This window comes from Micropterus salmoides, unplaced genomic scaffold, assembly GCF_014851395.1.
Source record: "Micropterus salmoides isolate LMB-PRFRI ecotype aquatic unplaced genomic scaffold, ASM1485139v1 Ms_hic_scaffold_11, whole genome shotgun sequence".
Lineage (NCBI taxonomy): Eukaryota > Metazoa > Chordata > Actinopteri > Centrarchiformes > Centrarchidae > Micropterus > Micropterus salmoides.
The window spans coordinates 22,197,967-22,218,765 of NW_024040152.1; the positions used below are offsets into that span (position 1 = coordinate 22,197,967).

General features: G+C 38.3%; 1 protein-coding gene across 1 annotated transcript in view; it reads left to right on the forward strand.

Annotated features, from left to right (window-relative positions):
* LOC119897873 (transmembrane protein 65-like) overlaps positions 1-19,001 on the forward strand; it is a 38,524-nt gene extending 19,523 nt beyond the window's left edge. Inside the window, exons 4-8 of the mRNA XM_038711893.1 lie at positions 1,794-1,861; positions 3,097-3,151; positions 8,357-8,399; positions 15,470-15,575; positions 16,023-19,001. Of these exons, the coding sequence (XP_038567821.1) occupies positions 1,794-1,861; positions 3,097-3,151; positions 8,357-8,399; positions 15,470-15,575; positions 16,023-16,166 (416 nt within the window). The 3' untranslated portion in view covers positions 16,167-19,001. The remainder of the gene's footprint in view (positions 1-1,793; positions 1,862-3,096; positions 3,152-8,356; positions 8,400-15,469; positions 15,576-16,022) is intronic.
* Positions 19,002-20,799: the final 1,798 nt, after the last annotated feature.

Genomic DNA, 20,799 nt, shown 5'->3' on the forward strand with positions numbered 1-20,799 from the left:
TGATAGAGACTGAGATTGATGATTCGTTTTATATTGTATATAGTGCGTAATGCGTATATATTTAACAAAAATAACAAAATATTTGAAAAGTTTCAATCTGGTTTCAGGAAGTACCACAGCACTGAGACTGCCCTGCTTAAAGTCACCAATGACCTTTTAATGTCTGCTGATGAAGGCATGTGCTTAGTCCTGGTACTCCTGGGCCTTAGCACTGCTTTTGACACCATTGATCACAACATCATTTTAGACAGACTGAGGCACTGGGTGGGGATCTCTGGTACTGCCCTAGAATGGTTTTCATCCTACCTGTCAAATAGGAAGTTTTGTGTGTCTGTAAACAACTATGTCTCTTCGTTCTGTCCAGTTAAAATATGGTGTGCCTCAGGGGTCGGTCTTAGGACCCCTTTTGTTTTCCTTGTATCTGCTTCCCCTTGGACATATTATCCATAAACATGGCATTTCTTTTCATATTAATGCTGATGACACACAAATATACTTGCCCGTCAGATCCACAGACCCTGGAATGCTGAGTTCACTTAACAACTGCCTTTGTGAAGTTAAAAAATGGATGTCAAATAATTTCCTCCAACTGAACTCAGACAAAACAGAAATCCTGGTCATTGGGTCCCAGCAGATGGCAAATCAAATACTGCCATCTGCTGGTTCCCTAGTAAATCACATTAAGCCTGTGGCAAAGAACCTTGGTGTTTGGTTTGATTTTCGAGCAGCACACCACAAAGCTTGTTCAATCATGTTTTTATCAACTTAGAAATACAGCAAAAATTCGATCTATGTTAACTTTTAAGGACACCGAGACCATTTTACACGGCTTCATCTCATCACGCCTGGATTATTGCAACAGCCTTTTCACCTGTTTAACCCAAAAATCTATTGATCTCCAGACTGTCCAGAACTCAGCTGCCAGGCTTTTAACCAGAACAAAGAAATATGACCACATTACTCCTATTTTAGCTTCATTACACTGGCTCCCAGTATGTTTTAGAATTGACTTTAAAATTCTATTGATCACTTTTAAAGCTCTTCATGGCCTCTCGCCTTGTTATATTTCTGACCTTTTAGTCCCATACACACCAGCACGTACCTTGAGATCCTCGGGCAGAGGTCTGTTGTCTGTTCCAGAGTCTCGACTGAAAACTAAAGGGGACAGAGCATTTGCTGTCAGGGCCCCGAGGCTCTGGAACAGCCTGCCCGAGGAAATCAGGTCAGCTGAGTCAGTGAACTCTTTTAAGTCCCTTCCTAAAACATACTTTTATAGGAGAGCCTTTCCCAATCTTATTTGACTTTATTTTATCCCTTTTATTTTATTGTATTTTACTAATTTTATATTTATCTTAAACGTGTATTTTAGTATTTTCAATGTTTTCATGCTTTTATCTTGTATTGTTTTTGTATTATTGTCTCTTGGGTATTATTGTCTTTACACTTGTTTTTGAAAGTGCTCTACAAATAAAGATTATTATTATTATTATTTATAGTGTATATATTTATTCTACGATACTTTTGTTGTATGTGGGTTTAATAAAGAAACATCTTATCTTCTCTTATTTAGACAGATCTTACAAGGCATTCAGTTTGTAATGGGTTTATAATGTATTTTCTGTCACATGTTCTTGTATGTATGTTTTGTGTTTGTGTTCAGTCTGTTACAGTTCTGCCTGCAGAACTCAACCATAACTGAAGTCTTGCTATTTTTTAATGTAGAATCAAACACTGCATACTGTCTGTATATGTTGTCTGTTGGTGATTTACTGTTTGTGTTTGTTATTTTACAGTTCTGCTGCACAATGCACTGCCTTTTGTTGGATTTGGATTCCTGGACAACTGCATCATGATTGTCGCTGTAAGTCTGTCAGCTTCGTCCTGCGCTGTAGCTCCACTGCAGCTCAGTGGGTATACAGGTGTACTCTAGAGAGTTTGAGTGTGATTATCACAGGGGGCACTTGTGGAAATCACACTCGTGCATAAAGAATATGTTGTATATACTCATGATACTGCTTTGGATGAAAGCGTCAAGGGAGAACCAGAAAATTAAATATTTTTTTGTTTGATGCTACTGTATAGTCAGTATATTTCCTATCTGCTCTCAGTCATTATTTGACAGTCTATGTTTTTCCTTCTTTTTCCTCTTTGTCCTTTAACATCCTATACATTTTTAGTTATTTTGCTGCCACAAGCAAACCCACTCTTTATTAAGTATTTCTGAAGTCGTTCAGGTAATGAAGTCTAAACCCAGTGGAATGGAATGAATTTATGAGCTTAAATGAAAGTAGCGGCAGCATTATTTTTTAACACAGAGATGAGGAAGTCTTATGGGGGCCTCTACAAGAAGGTGTAAAGACAAACAGAGAGTGGGAAAATACATTTTTAGAGAAACAAAAGAGAAAAAAGATAAATAGACCGTAATGAAATGGCATAGCTTTGCCCAAAAAAGTACATACTGTAATAATATGCAGATATTAAATAAAATATCCAGACTGCTGTTTTTGCTCTTTACAGGAAATTTATGAATCAATAAGTTATCCCATTTTTGCTGGATTCAGCTTGTCTATGAGAAGTGTGTACATTTGGAAAAATTGTGTTTTTTGCTAAAACTGTAATTGTCTGACTTTACATTCCCTTTTATTCTTTCAGTCCAGTTCAGAAAGTAATGCATCCTGCCTAAAGAGCTCAGGCTGCTTTCCATTTGTATGGGATAGGATGTCTGCGCTAAAGCCAGGATACCCTACACTGAAAGAGTGGAAGCTTCTAGAGAAGTCTTTAATGCAGATAATGTATAAGTGGACTTTGATTGGAAGCTACCATTGCCATCACCATTGCTAACTTTGCTGCAGCATTTTGGTTCAGACCTTTAAGTTACAAATTGCCTCAGGTGAATAAGTCATTTCTGTATTTCTCTCTGAATATCATTGAGAAGGAACATGAACAGATGAATGTTATAACCTGTACATTAGATTGCACTGATGGTTTGTATTATAGAATGACACACATGATCTTTCTTGTCTTATAAACTATCTTCTGTACACACACACGTGTGTGTGTGTGTGTGTGTGTGTGTGTGTGTGTGTGGATTCACAGGGCACACAGATTGAGTTATCCATCGGTGTGATCCTTGGCATTTCAACTATGGCTGGTAAGAGAATCTCATGATCCTAATGTAACTTAATATTTATTTACCTATTTCCTATAATTAATTTAGTGAGTTGCATATCTGTGTTGACATGTTTCAGACTGCAAGTCGACTCCCTGTCTGTCCACTTCTTCATTACCAAATCATAGTTTTAAAAAAAAGAGTAGAAAGAAGCATTTTTACTTTCAGTGTTGACAGAATACACTGTCTCATAATGAAGTCTAAACAATAAACTCTCAATCTAACCAGTGCTAATCGAATGGGTGTAGGAATATCCACTAATCTTAAAGAGGCACATTTGCATTTAAATGTTATCACTTGTTCCCATTCAGTGTATCTGGTAGACACACTGAAGGCTGTTATGTTACATTGCACTGAATGTGAATGCTGACAGGAGATTTAAGAAGAGGAGAACACTGATGTCAGTCTCAGCTGTGGTCCAAGGTGAAGCGTGATGACTGCACCCTATTTACATATTTAATGGTGGTAAAAACAACCCTTGTGAATAATTGCTGAAACCATTTGAATCATTTTTGCAAATCACTCCAGGTAAACAGAGGAGTTAAAGGGCAACTGGCATTCCCACACCTACCCTGCACGTCTTCCCTTTCCTCTTCTGATTGTTTTCTCGCTACTTGTGGTGATAGCAGTGTGTTTTTGTTGTTTTTTGTTTTTGTTGACAATAAACTGATCTGTCTATAAGACTTAAAGGAATAGAAGCTGATGCTGTAACAGAGCAGAGGAGGCAGAGGCCTGAAGCTGTTTTTATTCTTACTTCACGTGGAACTGGAGAGATATAGAAAACTTGACCAGTGCAAACTAAAGCAAGGAGCGATAAACTGTAGAGAGGAGGTATTTGAATATTCACTTTGAAGTGCATAATGTGTCAGACAAGCTTTTGACTTGATCCTGCTCTTGTAGATTTACAGTTCACACCAACCAGTTTTTCAATTTAAAAATGTGGCCATTTAACTTTGGAACATTTGCAGTGAAAGGATGACTGGGATAATGATTATGCCAAAGGAGCAATTTTAGGCCTGGTGGGGTTTTGTAGAGAAGAGGGTTATCAGGTTTCAGACTTAGGTAGAACAATTAATTTTTCAGACCAGCTACTAGTAGACAGGCAGAGCCTGTGATCTTTGATTGGCATAAAGAGATTTTCCCACCCAGGTTTGACAGTAAGCTCTAGCTGCAGAAATCCCCAGTTAATTAGAGATTTGAAAAAACATGTAAAAAAAACTACCACACAGCCACTGATAGACAACAAACTTGGAGCTTCTGTTTTTTCCTAAAGCAGCCCCAACCCAGTTTTTATCGCTCAGACTCCATTATCTTCCTTTTGTCATTCCTGCTACATTGGGGACATTTGGAGGTCTGCGAATCAAGAGGCTGCAGTTATCCCGCTCAGTCCAGAGTGATTTAGCACTAGTGTCAAATCTGCAGTCAAGTCCACCAATCACACATTTTCCTTGAGGCAAATGTGGCTCAGCTGGGTCAATGAAGATAGAGACTATACTGTCAGAAAATGGTCTGCCGCTGAGTTAGACCAATAACATAATTTAAACAGAGGTAATGAGGAGGAAAATCTCCAAATATGATTATATCAATTAAAAATGATATCTTAGGTGATTAACTCATGAAATCAACCTGCTCTCCCAAGACTTCCCTTCAAAAACCCATGCCCTTCCCAGGTCCCTACAACATTTTCTCTTAATTAGATCGTATTATTTTGTTTTGTAATATAGCTCTCCTAACTTTTAAGAACATAATAACATCCTGCATTAACACATCAAATTAAATGAATGCTTCCAGTTTTGTTCTCTTCACATCCTTTCTTCTAATCTGTGGTTTATCGATTTCCAAACTCATCTGCCATAACTAAAGCATTTCTTCAGCTCCAGTTGTCGCATACAATCACACACATAGGCCCACATACAGTAAATACACACCCACCTGTGTGTGAGTAAGCCTATGTACAGTTATGTGTCGACCAATTGTGTGTGTGTGTTGCTGTTGCTGTGGAAAGCCTCCAGGTATGGAGAGACCCACTAAATGAGATATGAGACACCACTAAAAAGTTCCCACTGTCTCCCATTTGTTATTTCTTGTTGTTTCACGGCCCATTTATCCACCAGTAGACGTCTGTGGATTATACACATGCAGACAGCGTCTCTGACTTTTCTGCAGGTCTGGAAAATTTTAGAAAGTTCCTGTTAAAGATGGATATATCCATCATAAAGTAACACGTGATAAAAGGATCCGAAGAACAGGGAAGGAAATAAATATTTCTGTGTTGGGTAAATGGTCTGATAATTTATTTTTACCCAGAAGTGAAAAAAATAAATAGCCCAGCCAAACCCACTTTACTCACCCTCACCAAGCTCTTGAGCCACTCCCTCTCTACTTTACTCCATCTTTCTTTACCTAATTAGTGAGAGTGATAGGAGCAGTACAAAGGTTTTACTACTCAATGAACGTTGTAAAAGCATCTGTTACATAATAATGTACATCTCTGGAGGCGCACCTCTTACCAACCTGTGGAGGTGGACTGAGCAGAGAGAGCAGTGAGTTAAAGGCAGACAGCTGACCTTGGCTTGTAATTACATTTGGGTAGTTCAGTCACATAATCAAGCCTGATGGGCTCTCCCATTACATCTGCCGGTCTGGTGCATAATGCCAGCACATTTTTTATCACTACATGTCGTGTTTTATTAATCTTTACTCTGCAACCTGATTATTTTTCTTTCAAGCTTCTTCCATCACTGCCAGGAAACAGTGACCCGGAATAGATTGTCTGGCAACAACAAATGTTAATGGCAAATTGGAATTTCAAAAAAACGGAAATACTGCAGTTACTTTAACTACATTTCAAGTGTGTGTGTCCCATTGAGGAGCTACAGTGCCTCTGTGTAAGAGGAGATGTCATTGCACTTAAATACCAACGTCCATATTTTAGATAGAATATAAAGGAGAGCATTTGACTCATGCCAGCCTCATAGCCTCATTAAATGTGTACAAATTAACTGTAAAATATGTATTGTAGTGTGTGCTGCAGCCACACAGTTAGTAAGCCAGTTAGTGCGGCAGAAATACTGCAGTGGTGCAGCATTTGTCAGGCGTGAATATAACTTCTTACATATAGCTTTATTTTGCATAAAAAGAACTTTGTATTTTATCCCAACTGTAACAAATAAAATCTGCCACAAAGGAGATGCCCTTCCTAAAACACAGCTCAGTTATTTTTTATAATAATCCATCAGAAGAAGCAATGACAACAAAGTGTAGCTCCTAAGTTGTTATATAGTTAACAATAAAACATAAAATGCACATCATCTTCATTCTCACCTAAATCCTATAAAAACAGCTTTTCTCTCTTTTGTTTGTTTTTTTCATTCCTGTTCACTGCAGTGAGTTACAATCAGATTCTGCCCAGTGCAAACAATCTTTTCCGTCTAAAATACCACAACACTCTCCTCAATTAGCTCAAATCTGCTTTGTGTGTTTTGGCACTGAACTTGGCCAAGAATTAGAAACTTGCACACTTTCCTTCCTTTTGCCCTGCCTCTGTCATTTCACTCTGAAGTAGCAATAACATTACCCAAAGAGCTTCTCACAGAGCAACAAGCTAATATGCTTGATTTGCGCCAAATACAGACAAACCAGCAGCTTATTAACATTAATGCTTTGTTCCAGCAGGCAGGCGAGTCTCTCTTCAACAAGGTCAGAGACACAGTAAACAACACTTCCCTAGATCTCTGCACACACGGGCTTCTCTAATTATGCGGCGACTCTTTGGAGTTTTATCTGATGAATTCCTCTGTGCTTATTAATGTGGGTGCAGGTCCTGTGGGTTTTTTTGTTCAAACGTACAACTGCAGATTGTCAATAGGCAGAAAGTCTAGTTTGGGTACATTATATGTTGTGTTAAACTTTTTTTTACTACAGAAGCAGAAAGTCAGTTGAATTGACGCACTCAAGGCCTTCTGTCAGAGTTAGATGGGTATTGAGCCTTAGCAGAGATGGCACTACTGGGTTTTTTGTGTTCCCCTGAGGGAGTCTGTGCCACTGCCGCAGTAGCAGCAATACTCTGAAGTCAGAGTCATGGATAGCTGAGAGAACACAAGCAAAGCACAGACTTTATTCTGTCTTTTAGGAGCCACTACTACCATAAGGTCCAAGCAGCAGAACAAGCAGATTGTTTAACTCATCATCTCCCAACTCACTCCTGCAGCACTACTCCACCTAGTGACAGATTCCCAGATATATTCAGTGATAATGACACACAGTTCTGCTCCTTGCTCTTGTTGCGTTAGTCATTTTGACATGCCCCCATCCTCTTTTCCTTGGGCACTTTGTGAAGAAGTGCTGCTCTCCTGTTCAGATTGTTCATGTAAAGCTATTAGGCTGAGGGAGCGAGTCAACAGCAATGTGGGCTTCAGCAGTGCCTCCTTAATGAGCCCATAGTTCTCTGTGGTTGTCCATCATAAACCCAGCGTGGTAAAAATAAGCAGCGTATGGTACTGAAACACATATGCCCTGAATGTCTTTATATTTAGAAATTATTATGAGGCTAAATGTTATGCTTACTGGTCCAAACATGCTGCTTCCTGCTTTGCTCCTGTCCTCTGCAATGCAAGCGACCACTCATGCAACATGTGGTGTATATTATATTAAGTACCAAAGGGAAGTAGAAGAAGGCATGTGAAGATAATTGAAGTGCGTTTCTCTCTCCAGCTCCTGGCCAATGCCTCATCTTCAGTTAGAGATACAAGCTTTAATAAAGTTGTTTCTGTATAATCTGAAAGGGTCGAAGGAGATTTCAGGAGGCTATATAGGAGCACTCCATCACCACTAATATTTCTGATGTACGTGCACTTTAACTACACTATAATCACATTTTGTTCTCACATCTTCTGTAGCTCTCCAGTTGCTGTCCAGTACGTTGTCCTAACGTCATGCCTTCATATAAATTGACAATGAGGGGAATGAATTTAGTAACCTGTTAATGAATTTAGTAACACTGTCTGCTGGCAGACCACTCCAGGTGCATGCCAGTGGTACATGGGGAAAATGTGTCATTTCTTGTGCTTCATATAATATAAAACCCCAGACAAACACAATCTGTGTCTTTTGGCTGCCCTCAGCAAAAACTCAATTTCCTAACTCATTTTGTAATCATGTCTCTTTCCCTTCTCGCATTTTCTACAGCTGCTGCCCTTGGCAACCTTGTGTCTGACCTGGCAGGACTGGGGTATGAATTTTAACACATACACACACCAAGGCACACACTCTCACACACAAGCACACAGACAGAGGCAACTATTATCCTTAATATTTCTCCAAATCATGGCAGGTTGTAGAAGGACAGAAACAGTTCAGTGATTTAGAATGAATACCCTCATTCACTCATTTGATGAAATGTTTAGAAAAACCATAATATCATAAGGTATATCATATTACACAGTTTATTTCAGCAATACAAAGTCTTGTTGACCCAGGTATACAAAAATGATAATATTCCAGTCCTTTTTTGAATGGCATTATGAAGGTAGAGGTTTACCATCCCACTCCACTCCCTTCAGTAAAAGCTACTTCGTTAAATAGGTAATTATCGAATTTGGCCCACGGGAGGATAAGCATGCAAGCAGCAAGGGAAAAAGACAAATACAGCCCAGAATAACTGTGAAGAAAGAATATGGTTGTGCAAAGCATAAAAACGGATATTACCCATAAATAAGAAAAAGCCTAATAATTTAAACACATCACGGTGGTTTAATTAAATAAAGACTGTCTGAACAAGGTTTGTCTAAATGAGGAGAGGAGCCCGACTTAACCAACTGTTTTTTGAGTGAATCAAGTTAAGGTCGCACAGCTATAGAAGAAAAATCCTTGTAGAACAAAATCTTGATTTTAAACTAGTTGTTAACAGAGGCAGACGACATCCATCATGTTTCCCTTCCTACAGAATCTAACTTTAGATGTGTTGATACTATCTTTTAATTAGTCAAAATACAGATACTTCAGTTTGATTAATTGCAAATCTCTCATAAGACATTGTTCATCATACTGGGATTGCATTGGATTTTGCTGTACTGGAAGTTGAGTTTATATTTAATATTTATTTATCTGACAAAATGTGTCTGATCAGACTCGGATTGCTTACAACCAGTAATATATTGATGTTAATTTGAGGTTTGTGCGGTAAAGAAGGAAATACAATTTTTGGGTACATACTATAATTCTGGTTCTAATTACCATTATTATATTTTACTAACATTATTATATTTTACTAACATGGACTGAATATTTAATTGCTCACCTACTAAAACCCCAATATCACAAAATGTACACAAAAATATTCCAGCTCACTAAAATTGCCTGATTAATTCAAGTCCATATTCAAGTGTACTGATATTTTTCTCCTCCAGCTGAAGTAAAACTCAATCATCAACAATGAGTGCCAGGTCTGATCCTAGCTACCTGCCACAGTTGTGTGCAGCATGTGAGCAAGTTTGATAAAAAAATCAAAATAAAATGATCCATGAGAAGTTAAGCTGATTTTTTATTTTTATTTTTTTCAGGCTGGGAAAAAAACCTTTGTTTTGGATCCCTTCAAATGATTGCAATGCATTATAAGGTTCAGTCAGATGATCCTCTTCAGAGGCTCCTGGTGGCCGCAGGGATCATAATCGGCCTCCTAACCTGCTTCATGGGGTTAACCAACATAATACTTGAGTAATGGAAGAGGCCTCCAACCATTGGTTGTATTTCAGTGATTATTTAGTGATATAACAGATAATTACTATCAATTAAATACAGTGAGAGTCAACAAGGTAATAAACGGATAGACGTTTGCACCATTTTAGTTTGATGGATTAGCTAAGTTGTTCTGGCCTTTGTAAGCACTCTCAGTAGACACACACACACAGTTTTGTCTCTATGTGTTTGTCTGTTTGCCACTCAATCATAGTTGGAAAGATGAGCCCTTGCGGCCAGTTTGTCAAGGTGGGACTCAATTAGAGCAGACGAGAGGATTTTTATTGTGATAGATCTACACCGGTAGGTGTGAAGGCTGTTTGTCTGTTACACCTCTTCTCAGTGGAGCTCCTGCAAGTGTCCTTCACTGCAACATTTGCATCACCGCTTAAGTTTATTTAAAAGACGAAAGGCTAGAGAGCACACATGTGAACCCTGTGCTTTAGATTACTCTGGGAGTTGGTGGCACTTTAGTGGCAGTTGAGACCTGAGGAGGAGGCTCAGTAGACTTCCTGCTGAGGTTGAGGGTAAACTTTGATCAGAAGATGACGCGAGGAGACTCCAGATGCATCTTTACTGCAAACTTGTTGCAGTTTTGGTATTTAGTTTGCTCAGATCCACACTGCCCAATTTGCATGTGAACCACTTGAATAGTGAATAGCTTTTTGGACCGACTTTTACTCCACCAGGTTAAAGACAGTTAGTGGCATGGCCGAGTCAATGTTCAGTATATCATCAATAAATGTATGATTTGAATCACGAACAAATTAGCACTTAATTTTTCTATTAAGATAATTTATTTTGTTGAGGAAAAGAGACTGAAAAAAGATTTACTAATTATATTTTCTGAAAGATATTTATCATAATAGTTTTGAATGTTCTACCTCAGACTTGTGAAGTGATCCACTGTTTGGCATCAAGTGTTTGTCACGTCTTGACCATGAAGAACATTTTTACCACACAAATAACCATCTGGCTTCTTCAATTTTCCCTCAGCAGCAAAAATCAGCCTTGAAACTTGAAAGAAATAATGGTTTGACATTTATCGTGATAATTATCGATAGGTATGATTTTTTTCTGTTGTGATAACATTTTTGGTCATATCGCCCAGCCCTAAACTAACTACTGCTAAACAACAGTCCAAAGCAATCATAAAAAAGTGGAAAGTATTTAATTTTGATAAGGTGAAAACAGGTTTTGTGGCATTTTTGCTTGAAAAATGACATACAGTATAATAAATAATTTAAATTGTTGTGGATTTGTTTGAGTGTTTTCTGTTGTTTAACAATTCAATTACTGGACTAGTCGTTGCAGCTCTTGTATGGAATCTTTGCTGTTTTCAACCTAACCTTTACTAACAGCAGATATAAAAATACCTGAATTGTGAGTCTGTCCTTGTACCCATACATTTGCATATATTGCAGGTTGTAGCTGGTTTGGATTACATTCTGACTTCTAACAAACTGCCGTTTACTTGGAAGAGGATTGAGATCCCCATTTTCAGGCAGTCTGGATATAATGAGCTTCAGTCTCACCTGCCTCGATAAGCCAAATTAAAAGCTCTACAGATTTATTGAAATGCTGCTGATATACTTGATGTGAACCTCAGTATCCTTTAGTTTACATTTGCTGGAAAGACTCAAATGTATTGTTTATTTGTCTGTCGGTTGTGTTACAGAAACCCTCCAGCCCATGTGGGTGGAGTGGATAAAAATTTTTGCAGACACACTAAGGTTGTAATTAGTGGCACATAATTCTTTAAGTCTGTAGTCTGAGGGCAGTGAGAAACAACAAAATAAATATTCATAAACATGTTAGACATTAAAGTAAATACAATAAGTAAATTAAAACTATCTACTATAACAGTGACCATTTCTAAATTGTTATAATCATTTGTAATAGTCTAGATAATAGTCCCTGTAATAGGAGCTGCAGGAGACAGGAAACACCGCTGTGAGAGCAGCCGTGACTAGTAGGAGAGGATGTAAGACATGGCCCAAACCCCATTCATTTCCACATTAGCCCGCCGATCCACGAGAGCTCCCAGTGGAAGGCAAAGGCAGCAGCTTCTCTGCGAGAAGTGTGATTTTCTCAGGCATGTAATCGAACAGCACAAATAGATGTAGCTGTCACTACAGCATGTTCCTCTGGAGTCTCTTCAGTCATTATTGTGGTGATTACATTGCAATGATTGTTTGTAAATCCTCCCACTCAACGTCTGTTTTCTTCAACCAAGAGACAGTGACTGAGCTTTCCTTCTCTTGTATAAAAAGTCCTGTGTGTGTGTGTGTGTGTGTGTGTTTAGTGCCTGTGGTGAGCAATCTGTGCAGCTCTATCCACATATGTGTTTGTGTGTGTGTGCATTTTTAATGTGTAAGGGGTAAAGATTTTCCTCTGTGTGTTTAGACAGATGTAGGAAACCTGCTTAACCTCGTTGAAGTCCATAATTTAGCTTGTGAGTCATTCTGGCCGTTCAGCCAGTTGATGCTGATGCTCCGGCACTGCTTAGTCTCAGCTGCTGTATGTGTTCCTTATGTGCACAATGCATCAGTGGCTTTCTGGAGCAGACATCCAGTAAAGCGTTATTGTATTCAGCCAAGTAAAAAAAGAAAGACTGGGCAACAACCACATTTATTTTTTTTCCTTTCAAATTTGTCAGGATTAACAATAGTGTGATCATTGATCGCCTCAGGGAAAAACTAGATTTTTAAGGAGGTTTAAATCCCGGTATCTGTTCAAGGCCAGAAGGGATTCAGTGTTCTGCTCAAGCATACCTCAGTTGGGCGGATGCTTATTTAAATTGTAGCATAATCCTAGTTTATCCTGTCGAAGAATGATTTCTATAATGACACTCCGGCCACCCATTTTAAAACACTCCATATTTGCCATCTAGCTCATTTATCATGTCTCTGTAGTTGATCTTTCTCGCTGATTCTGATTCACATTCCTGCCAAAGGACCACTGCTCTCTGCATCAAACAGTTTCCTATGTATCACCACTAATATGAGAGCGGTGCCTTTTAACTATTTAAATCCAACTCAGCAGAATACAGTTTGTTATTGACCACAGTTACGATCGGAGGCAACAAAGAGGAGTCACAAACACCTATAATCATCAAAACAAGGTGTAACGCTAACAATGGGCAATAGACAAAGACAAATGGTGGATGTTCACACACATGCTTACTGTTTTATTTATTTATTTTATTTAAATTTTTAATATATAAAATTTTTTCTAACACACACACAAGCTTTAATTACTTTACGCTTTAATTACTGTGGCAATATTGTTGTTATACATTCATGCCAATAAAGCTAATTTGAATTTAATTGAATTGGTGGAAGGCAGCAAGGCAGCTGCTTCTGACTGCAGTGTGAGAGCGAATGGGTGGAGCTTGACGGGTTCTTGAAGGCCTGCCAGCAGGTGCCAGGTATTGGGGAAATAACAGGGATATTCAGTTGTTGTTCCAGAAAGACATCACAAAACTAGTTTTAGTTTGAGCAAATCTTCTTTTCAGGCAGTGAGTCTCACAGTGTTAAGAGATGATCCAAGGCCTCAGCTGACTGTGCTTTCAGTAAATTTCATCATGTCAGTGTTTTGAATACTGCAGTTATTTTATTTTCTGATGCAGGCCTGATTTCTTTTGTCTTCTGCTGTTGCAAGGATATGAAATAGTTGGACTGGATTTGAGTCAAAGGCGGGAGTGTCTCAATTATTGTGCCATTATTGGTGTGTGCCAGACAAATCTAAAAGTTTTTTGATGAATACGAGTCAGTATTTGGATTAGTGATGAGTTTACACTTCATAAAAGCAGAAAACAACAACAATATAACTGGTGCAGCATGCTGAGTTCCATCATGTCCCATTTCACATTCATTTGAAGAGCACGATAGAAATAGAATAGTATACAAAATACATAAATTCAAACAAAGATTTCTCTGACCATGAAACTAGAGACTCAGTTCTGTTCCCTGTTGTCATCATAGTTTACCACAGTGTGATCAATGGAGACGGCTGCTGGGATATATGTAATTATTTTGGATTTATTAGTTTAGTAGTCCATCTGCAATGATAAAAATTGAAGTAAATCTCTCACAAAAAGTTTCTATTTCTATGATGAAAAGCTACTGACACCAGGCACACACATATACCTCAACACATACACACTGGCTTCCTATTGTTCTCTCCTTGTCTCCCTCTTAGATATGCTACTTGCTACTTATCTCTCCCCCGACTCGACAGCTCCAGCTGCAGCTTATTTGTGTGCGCAGTGAACTGAGGATCCATTAGTGCCAGTGACTGAACCAGACCTGGGTCAAAATATTGACTTGCTGCTTGACCTGTACTGTATGTTTTTACTCCAGCAGCAGCAGGTTTGAGTTGACCACATAGATCACCATCTACACCACAAACCCAGCTTTATTCTTCGTATATCAGGTGTCTCTCTCTGCTGGTCTCTGATCGGTTCTGAATTATTAGCAACTGAGAGACACAGGAGAGCTCTATCAGCTTTGTATAGTCGATGTTGCAGTCCACCCATAATGAGACTCCTAATGTTTTTTTTATAGCATCAGCTGCAGTTGGAGTTTATTTTTTGGATATTATTAAACAGTATGTGACACAGACTCAAATCATTAATTTTTATTATGGAACCAGGCATATTTTTACTACAATTATGGCGGACATTAACATTATTCTTATTTTTCTGTTTTTTCCCTTCTTACACACATTGTTATTCATATCGACATAAAACATGTGACCTTTATCCCCACTGAGGGCGATATTGGCCATTTTGTCCCATTCTCTCTGCTCTGTAGATAATCTATAAACTTTCTTTAGTTGACTTTTGGATCTGAACACCGATTACCCATCTCTGGTTGTTGATCGATTCACTGATGAACCTGCAATAACACTTTTTTATGATTGATGAGTTTCTAATGTTACATCTCTGTTACTCAGTGAACACTATTCTTTATCTGCTGGAGCCTGTCTGTCATCTGTGTATAGCGAGTGCTGGCAGTGATTTCATTTATACACAGTGGAAGCGCTCTCTCTGTTATTAGAGCTGATATTTGACACCCTGCTGGGTTTATGACAGATGGCAGCAACAAGGGAGCAGACTGGAACATTAATGTTCTGATTAATTTAGTTTTTCGTTTATTATCGATTACTTTGGTCGTTTACTTTGCTGCACTTGGTGGTGTTCCGTGGATGGTTTAATGGATCATGACTTGAATTGCAGAAAAACATCAAAATGAGACAATCATGTGAAGCTAGAGAAAACCCAACATGAATAAGTGATTCCAAGTTTAATCTCTGTGCGAATTCCTGCCTGGAGCTTAACAAACAATTTTAATATGCCTGTGAGTGTCTGCACCACATTTGTTTGAGTGATTCAGGCTTTCCGTCATGTGAAATGTCAACATGAAAGAAGGATAATCAAATTGTTCACTTGACAAAGTGAACACCTCTGTGTGCCACTCCAAAGTAATTTGTTGTTGCTTGCTGTCACAGTGATGTTGAGTTTGATTCGTCTTTTTCCCGTCTGCCTCTTCCTCTCCATAGGCTGGCAGGTTACGTAGAGGCTTTGGCGTCTCGGCTGGGAATGCAGATTCCCGACTTAAGCCCAAAACAGGCTGACATGTGGCAGACCAGAGTCAGCTGTCACTCGGTTGGTATCATCATAACGCACTGAAACCCACAAACTTAATCTCTGTCTATCTCTATATCTATCTCTATGTCTGTGTGAAAGACAGACAAAAGCCTACCAGACTAATAAGCATGCAGCATAAATTCAGTCAGGGTGGATGTTAACAAATCTGCTGCAAAGATGCATTTGAGGGATTCCATATGTTATGTGATGCATTGTAAACCTCAAACCAGGTCAGGGGTTTGTACAGTGACAACAGAAACAGAAGTCTCTGGGATGTTCCCTTTCCATCACTCAGTCATTGTGTGAGAAAAATTAGACATTTTAATATGCATTTTAATATCCTTTTTTTTTTTTTTTACTGGAAACAGAGCTGTAAAGCTGGACTTTGTTGTTGTGCAGGTTATTGAAAACCCAATTTTCTTAAAATTCAGTATTATTCCCTTACTTCTGTTTTTCTCTGTGCAGGGTAAAGCCCTGGGCGTTGGCATCGGCTGTCTCCTCGGCATGTTTCCTCTTCTGTTCTTCAAGGACGATGATGAGAAGAAAAAAGGCCAGGCGAAGGAGAAAACACAAGCACCACCTGCTCCAACAGAGAGCAGCAAAAACTGAAACTGTCAACTTGCCGGAGACAAATACTATTTTGAATCCATTAGAATACTTTAAACTGGACCCGACTGGCTGTGTCTGGTTACTTTGCAAGGCCCGGTCAAACTATGAAGGGTATTCTGAAGAGGATTTTAGATATTATTTGATTGTAGACTTTGAACTTAAGCACAGGGACCTGAACGTCTCTTGAAGAGACAAGAGGCAGTTGATTCTTTGGACTGCTGTTACTCAACTATTGCACCGTAACCTCACCTTGTTTTGACTGACTGACACAGGCGGAAACTCATTTATCTCAAACACACCGCAGTGACCTCCTCCTCTCCTCTGCTCCGAATTTGTTAAATATATAAACCTCTGACTCTAGATGGTTAGATGGCAAGTAAGGGTAGAAGCTAAAATATCACAACATACTTTGAAACCAATACAAGACAAAAAAAAACACTTTAAGAGTTCATTCAGACGTAAATCTGCACTGTGTCTTACATGGCATTCTGACATTGAAGGTTTCTTGTATATTGTCAGAAAGTCTGAGCAAAGAGGGAGGCCAATGGCTTGATTCAGCAGCGTTAAACCATGATTTGAAGACCTTGCTGTGTTTCCTTATCAGTTTTTAAGGATGAGGAGTCAAGGAAAGAGGGCCCTTTTTGCATATAAAGATGCACCCTTCCACACAAAGTTCTCTAATTATTCAGATATACAAGCATGTCTGCCCTTTTTTATGATGTCACAGTCTTAAATGAAGTCATGCCGGCCTGCCTCATTCACACTCCATGGCAAACAACAGCTTTTTTTAGTGAGAATGCAGGTGGTTAGATATGTAACACCTGCTAGCTGCTTCTTCTGCTGGTGGTAATGAACTTTATATGATATGCTTGTGTGCTTTGTGATAATTACCCAAAGCAGCAACATGCACGAAATGTACTGTAGGAAACCAGACAGATGCAGTTCAACAAAATCTAACCTTTTAAAGAAGGGTGTGTTACTTTCAGAAGTTTTGAGCAGGAAGGAGAGAAACACAGAGAGGCAGAGGGAGGGAGAGACAGAGTAGCTAAAGCAGAGAGTAAGAAATACCAACACTGAACCACCTGAAATCCTCTGGTTTCAATATTATATAATTAATGTCCTTTATCGCTGCATCAACCAAGCTGCAGCTGGACTACAACCCGAGTCTTCCAGTCCAGTTTCTCTTATGGGGCCAAATAAGGGCAGCCTGGAAATACTCACAACTACAGCCCAGTACATAGTAGTTCCAGTTTGGCTTAACACTAAATAAGATGATTGTTTCCCTGTTTATATTGTGTGAAAAAGATGTTACTGCTTTTTAATATGAAGGCACAACAACATCAAAGAAATGTCTATACCTATAAATATATTATTTTGTCTCTGCTCTACAGCCCTCTGCTGGCTGAAATTCTGAGATAAGTTTCTTGCAGTTTAGTTTGTAGTTTAGTTCAGTTCCCACCTCATACTTTTACACATTTATACATTATAAATCATGTGATTTGTGTTTAGTATTTGAACCCCTCAACACAAGCTGCTAAGCTTCCCTTGGCTATAATTTATTACTCTGATTACTGTATTTTTAAATGTGTAAATAAAACAGTAGGTCAGCCATGAAACATATAAAAAGGATACATTCAAGATGACACTACCAATGAATCCAAGTCTTAATTCAGCTGTCCTAATATATTGTTTAATGAGTTTTGTTTCTCATCTGCCGGCACAGGTTGGTCGTCCCATCAGCAGAACTGGAGACTGTTGTTTATGGCATTGAATCTGTTTAGAAGTTGAAATGGAAAGATGCAGCCACGAGTCACTGTATGGAATGTCTTTGCAGAAGATGTATTTATTTTGTTATAATATTCAGACTAGTATTCATGTATGTTCCTACTGTAAATTATCTTTATCTCAAAGGACAATGTTAAGAATGGAAAAAAAGTTTGTCAGCACAAAAAAATACCTTGCGAGTATATTTTCAACATTCCTCAACAGGAAAGACTGCTCTCTGTTACAGTCCATAACTAAACATGCTCTGAAGACTTACCCTGTATAAGAGTGTTTTAATTATTTATTATGTGGGTAACAGTGATCCTTAACAGTAATAAAAATGAAGAAAATGTGCAAAGAGTTGAACATATTGATGTAGTTAGAATTTTTGATCTGATTGCTTGCTTTTCGACCTTGCATGCACTGCTAATAAATAAAAAAAGCCTATTGTACATGTTTACTTTGTAAGAATAATACAAAACTTGAGTATGTTCTAAAATTGTACATTGCAGCAAGACCTGAATAACTGGAGGTGATAAAACAGGAGTAACTATGGCATCATGCAAGATATCGGGTTTATGACTGTTCTTGCTGTCTAAACAGGCACAAAGCCCAAGGTATCTCACGTGTTTCCCTTTTTAGACAGCCAATGAAAGACATCCCAGATGGAGCAGAATGTTATGAGAAAAGTCTGCTTGATGGACAAAATGTAATAACAGTAATAGTTTTCAATAATTGTAGCAATTTGCCTCCTTGCATTGGATCATTAAATTGCCTGTCTCAGTGCTTTAAGACTGTCTTTAGTGCATAGTCAGGCATGGTGAGAAAATATAATCTATGTCAAAACACTGTAATTTTGGGGCTACCCTCTTTTTACATGGAATGCACGACATCACTAAACTTATTTGTGTTACTGGGATGAAAGCAAAAATCTACAAAGATCTATAGTTTACCACAGTACTGAAAAGGTGATACATTAGCTTGAATCAATGTCATTTTATCTTTGAAACAGGTGAAATGTTAAATCAAAGATGAGTGAATAAGCACATTAAATGAATGATGAAATGTTCAGTTATTTTGAAGGGTTTTTTTGCTTTCAGCATTGGTATGGACCTGCTTTAGTTTCGGAGGATTTGGAAAGCTTTACTTGTTGGAGATTTTGACAGGCCGGAGTCATTAGCCAGAGGCATGTCAGTATATGGTATGTAGACACAGTTTATAAAACATGGTCCAGTATTTGTAGACTACATTGCCCATCTTATTTGACACAGTCTGTTGAAAATTACCAAAAAAACTAGCAACTTTGGGTTTGTGTAAAATCTTCTAAAATGATGTCAGTGGAATCACCACTTTGGTCCAGACTGAAATATCTCAACAACTATTAGATGGATGGCCATGAGATTTGGTACAGACATGCATGTTCCCCAGATGATGAAGTGAATTTGGTCCTGTAGCACCTTACCTCTTCAGAACCTCCAAACCTTTCCAGGAACTAAGAAATAAGGCCTTGGTTTAAACTTAGCTTAAGTGTTATAGTCTGAAAGTGCAAAACAAAAGTCAAAATTACTACACATTATTCATTAATTTTACACTTCAACATATCCACACAGGCTTGGCCTGTTCTCTGCTGCACAGACATACACATACAGTATTTCTGGCCCTTTAGCAATATGGGTAGATCAATTGCAATGAAATCAAATCTGCATGGTTAAAAAAACACATCAGTGCCTGGCTGCTGCCTGGTGTGGTCTTTCCTAGGACATTCTGCATGATTATATTATAAATTTTAGTTTATGACAAATGCAATTTATCTTCAAATGGATTTGTTTAAAGTGTTTGTTTATCTGTTTACATGTAGGTTTGATTCAGAGACATAAGTTGATCCTTTAGCTCAAATAAATGCTTGAAGTACAAATTATTTTCATTATTATATAGACTGGGTCTGGTGAGATATTCTACACATCTGTTTCCTTCATTTAGCACATTAGATACATTCATTTTGCAAAAAAATCCAACAAATATCTGATATTGATATCTGCTTATAAAGGGTCTAATTTTCTATCTCTATTCCAGTCTCTGTCTCACAGTTCCCTAGACTCCAGAGGGGATTGGGTTTTACTTGATTGGACTTCTACTCAGGTTGGAGTTGGCCAGAGCTATGCTGTAAATTATTCAAAGTTATCCCACCTTGGTGCAACAGGAGAGTTAATCAAGCACAAGTCTGTACACACACACACACACACACACAGTGCTGAGGAGATCTCATCAGGCAGATTAAAAACACCTGTGGGGACGTACAGCGGGTCATCTTCCTATATCATGAGTTAGGTATTAGTTTATTTCACACTGAAGCTCTTTTTTTACCAAAAGAGAAAACATTTATATTAGCTACTGCCATTAGTTCACTGAAGACACAGGCTAAAATTGTGATTAACTGATGTGAGATAATCTGCTGGTACCTCTGGTATATTGTGAGATATTGGAAGAGTATTGGGTGTGGGCTCTTGTCTTTCAGTACAATAATTATGAATAATTAAGTGCAATTTAATGTTGCTATTTGGCAATTTGATGATGCATGTGTCATCACTACATTTGTTTCTATAATTAGAATTCACTGCAGCTACTATAGCACTATAGAAAAACCTTTTCAAGAGATGATGAGCAGCAAAAGCAAACTGAATGTAGGCAGCATATTAAGAAAAGTGGAAACATGAGCACAGCTTTGTTCATTATATTTGCAATGGACAAATAAGTTTTCTTTCAATTCTGAATGCAAGCAGGGAATATGATATTGTTCATTTGATAAAGAGCAGGAATCCATTAGAAATGAAAAAAGCTTTTGCTTTGTGGCGTCTTGCTACTCCACAAT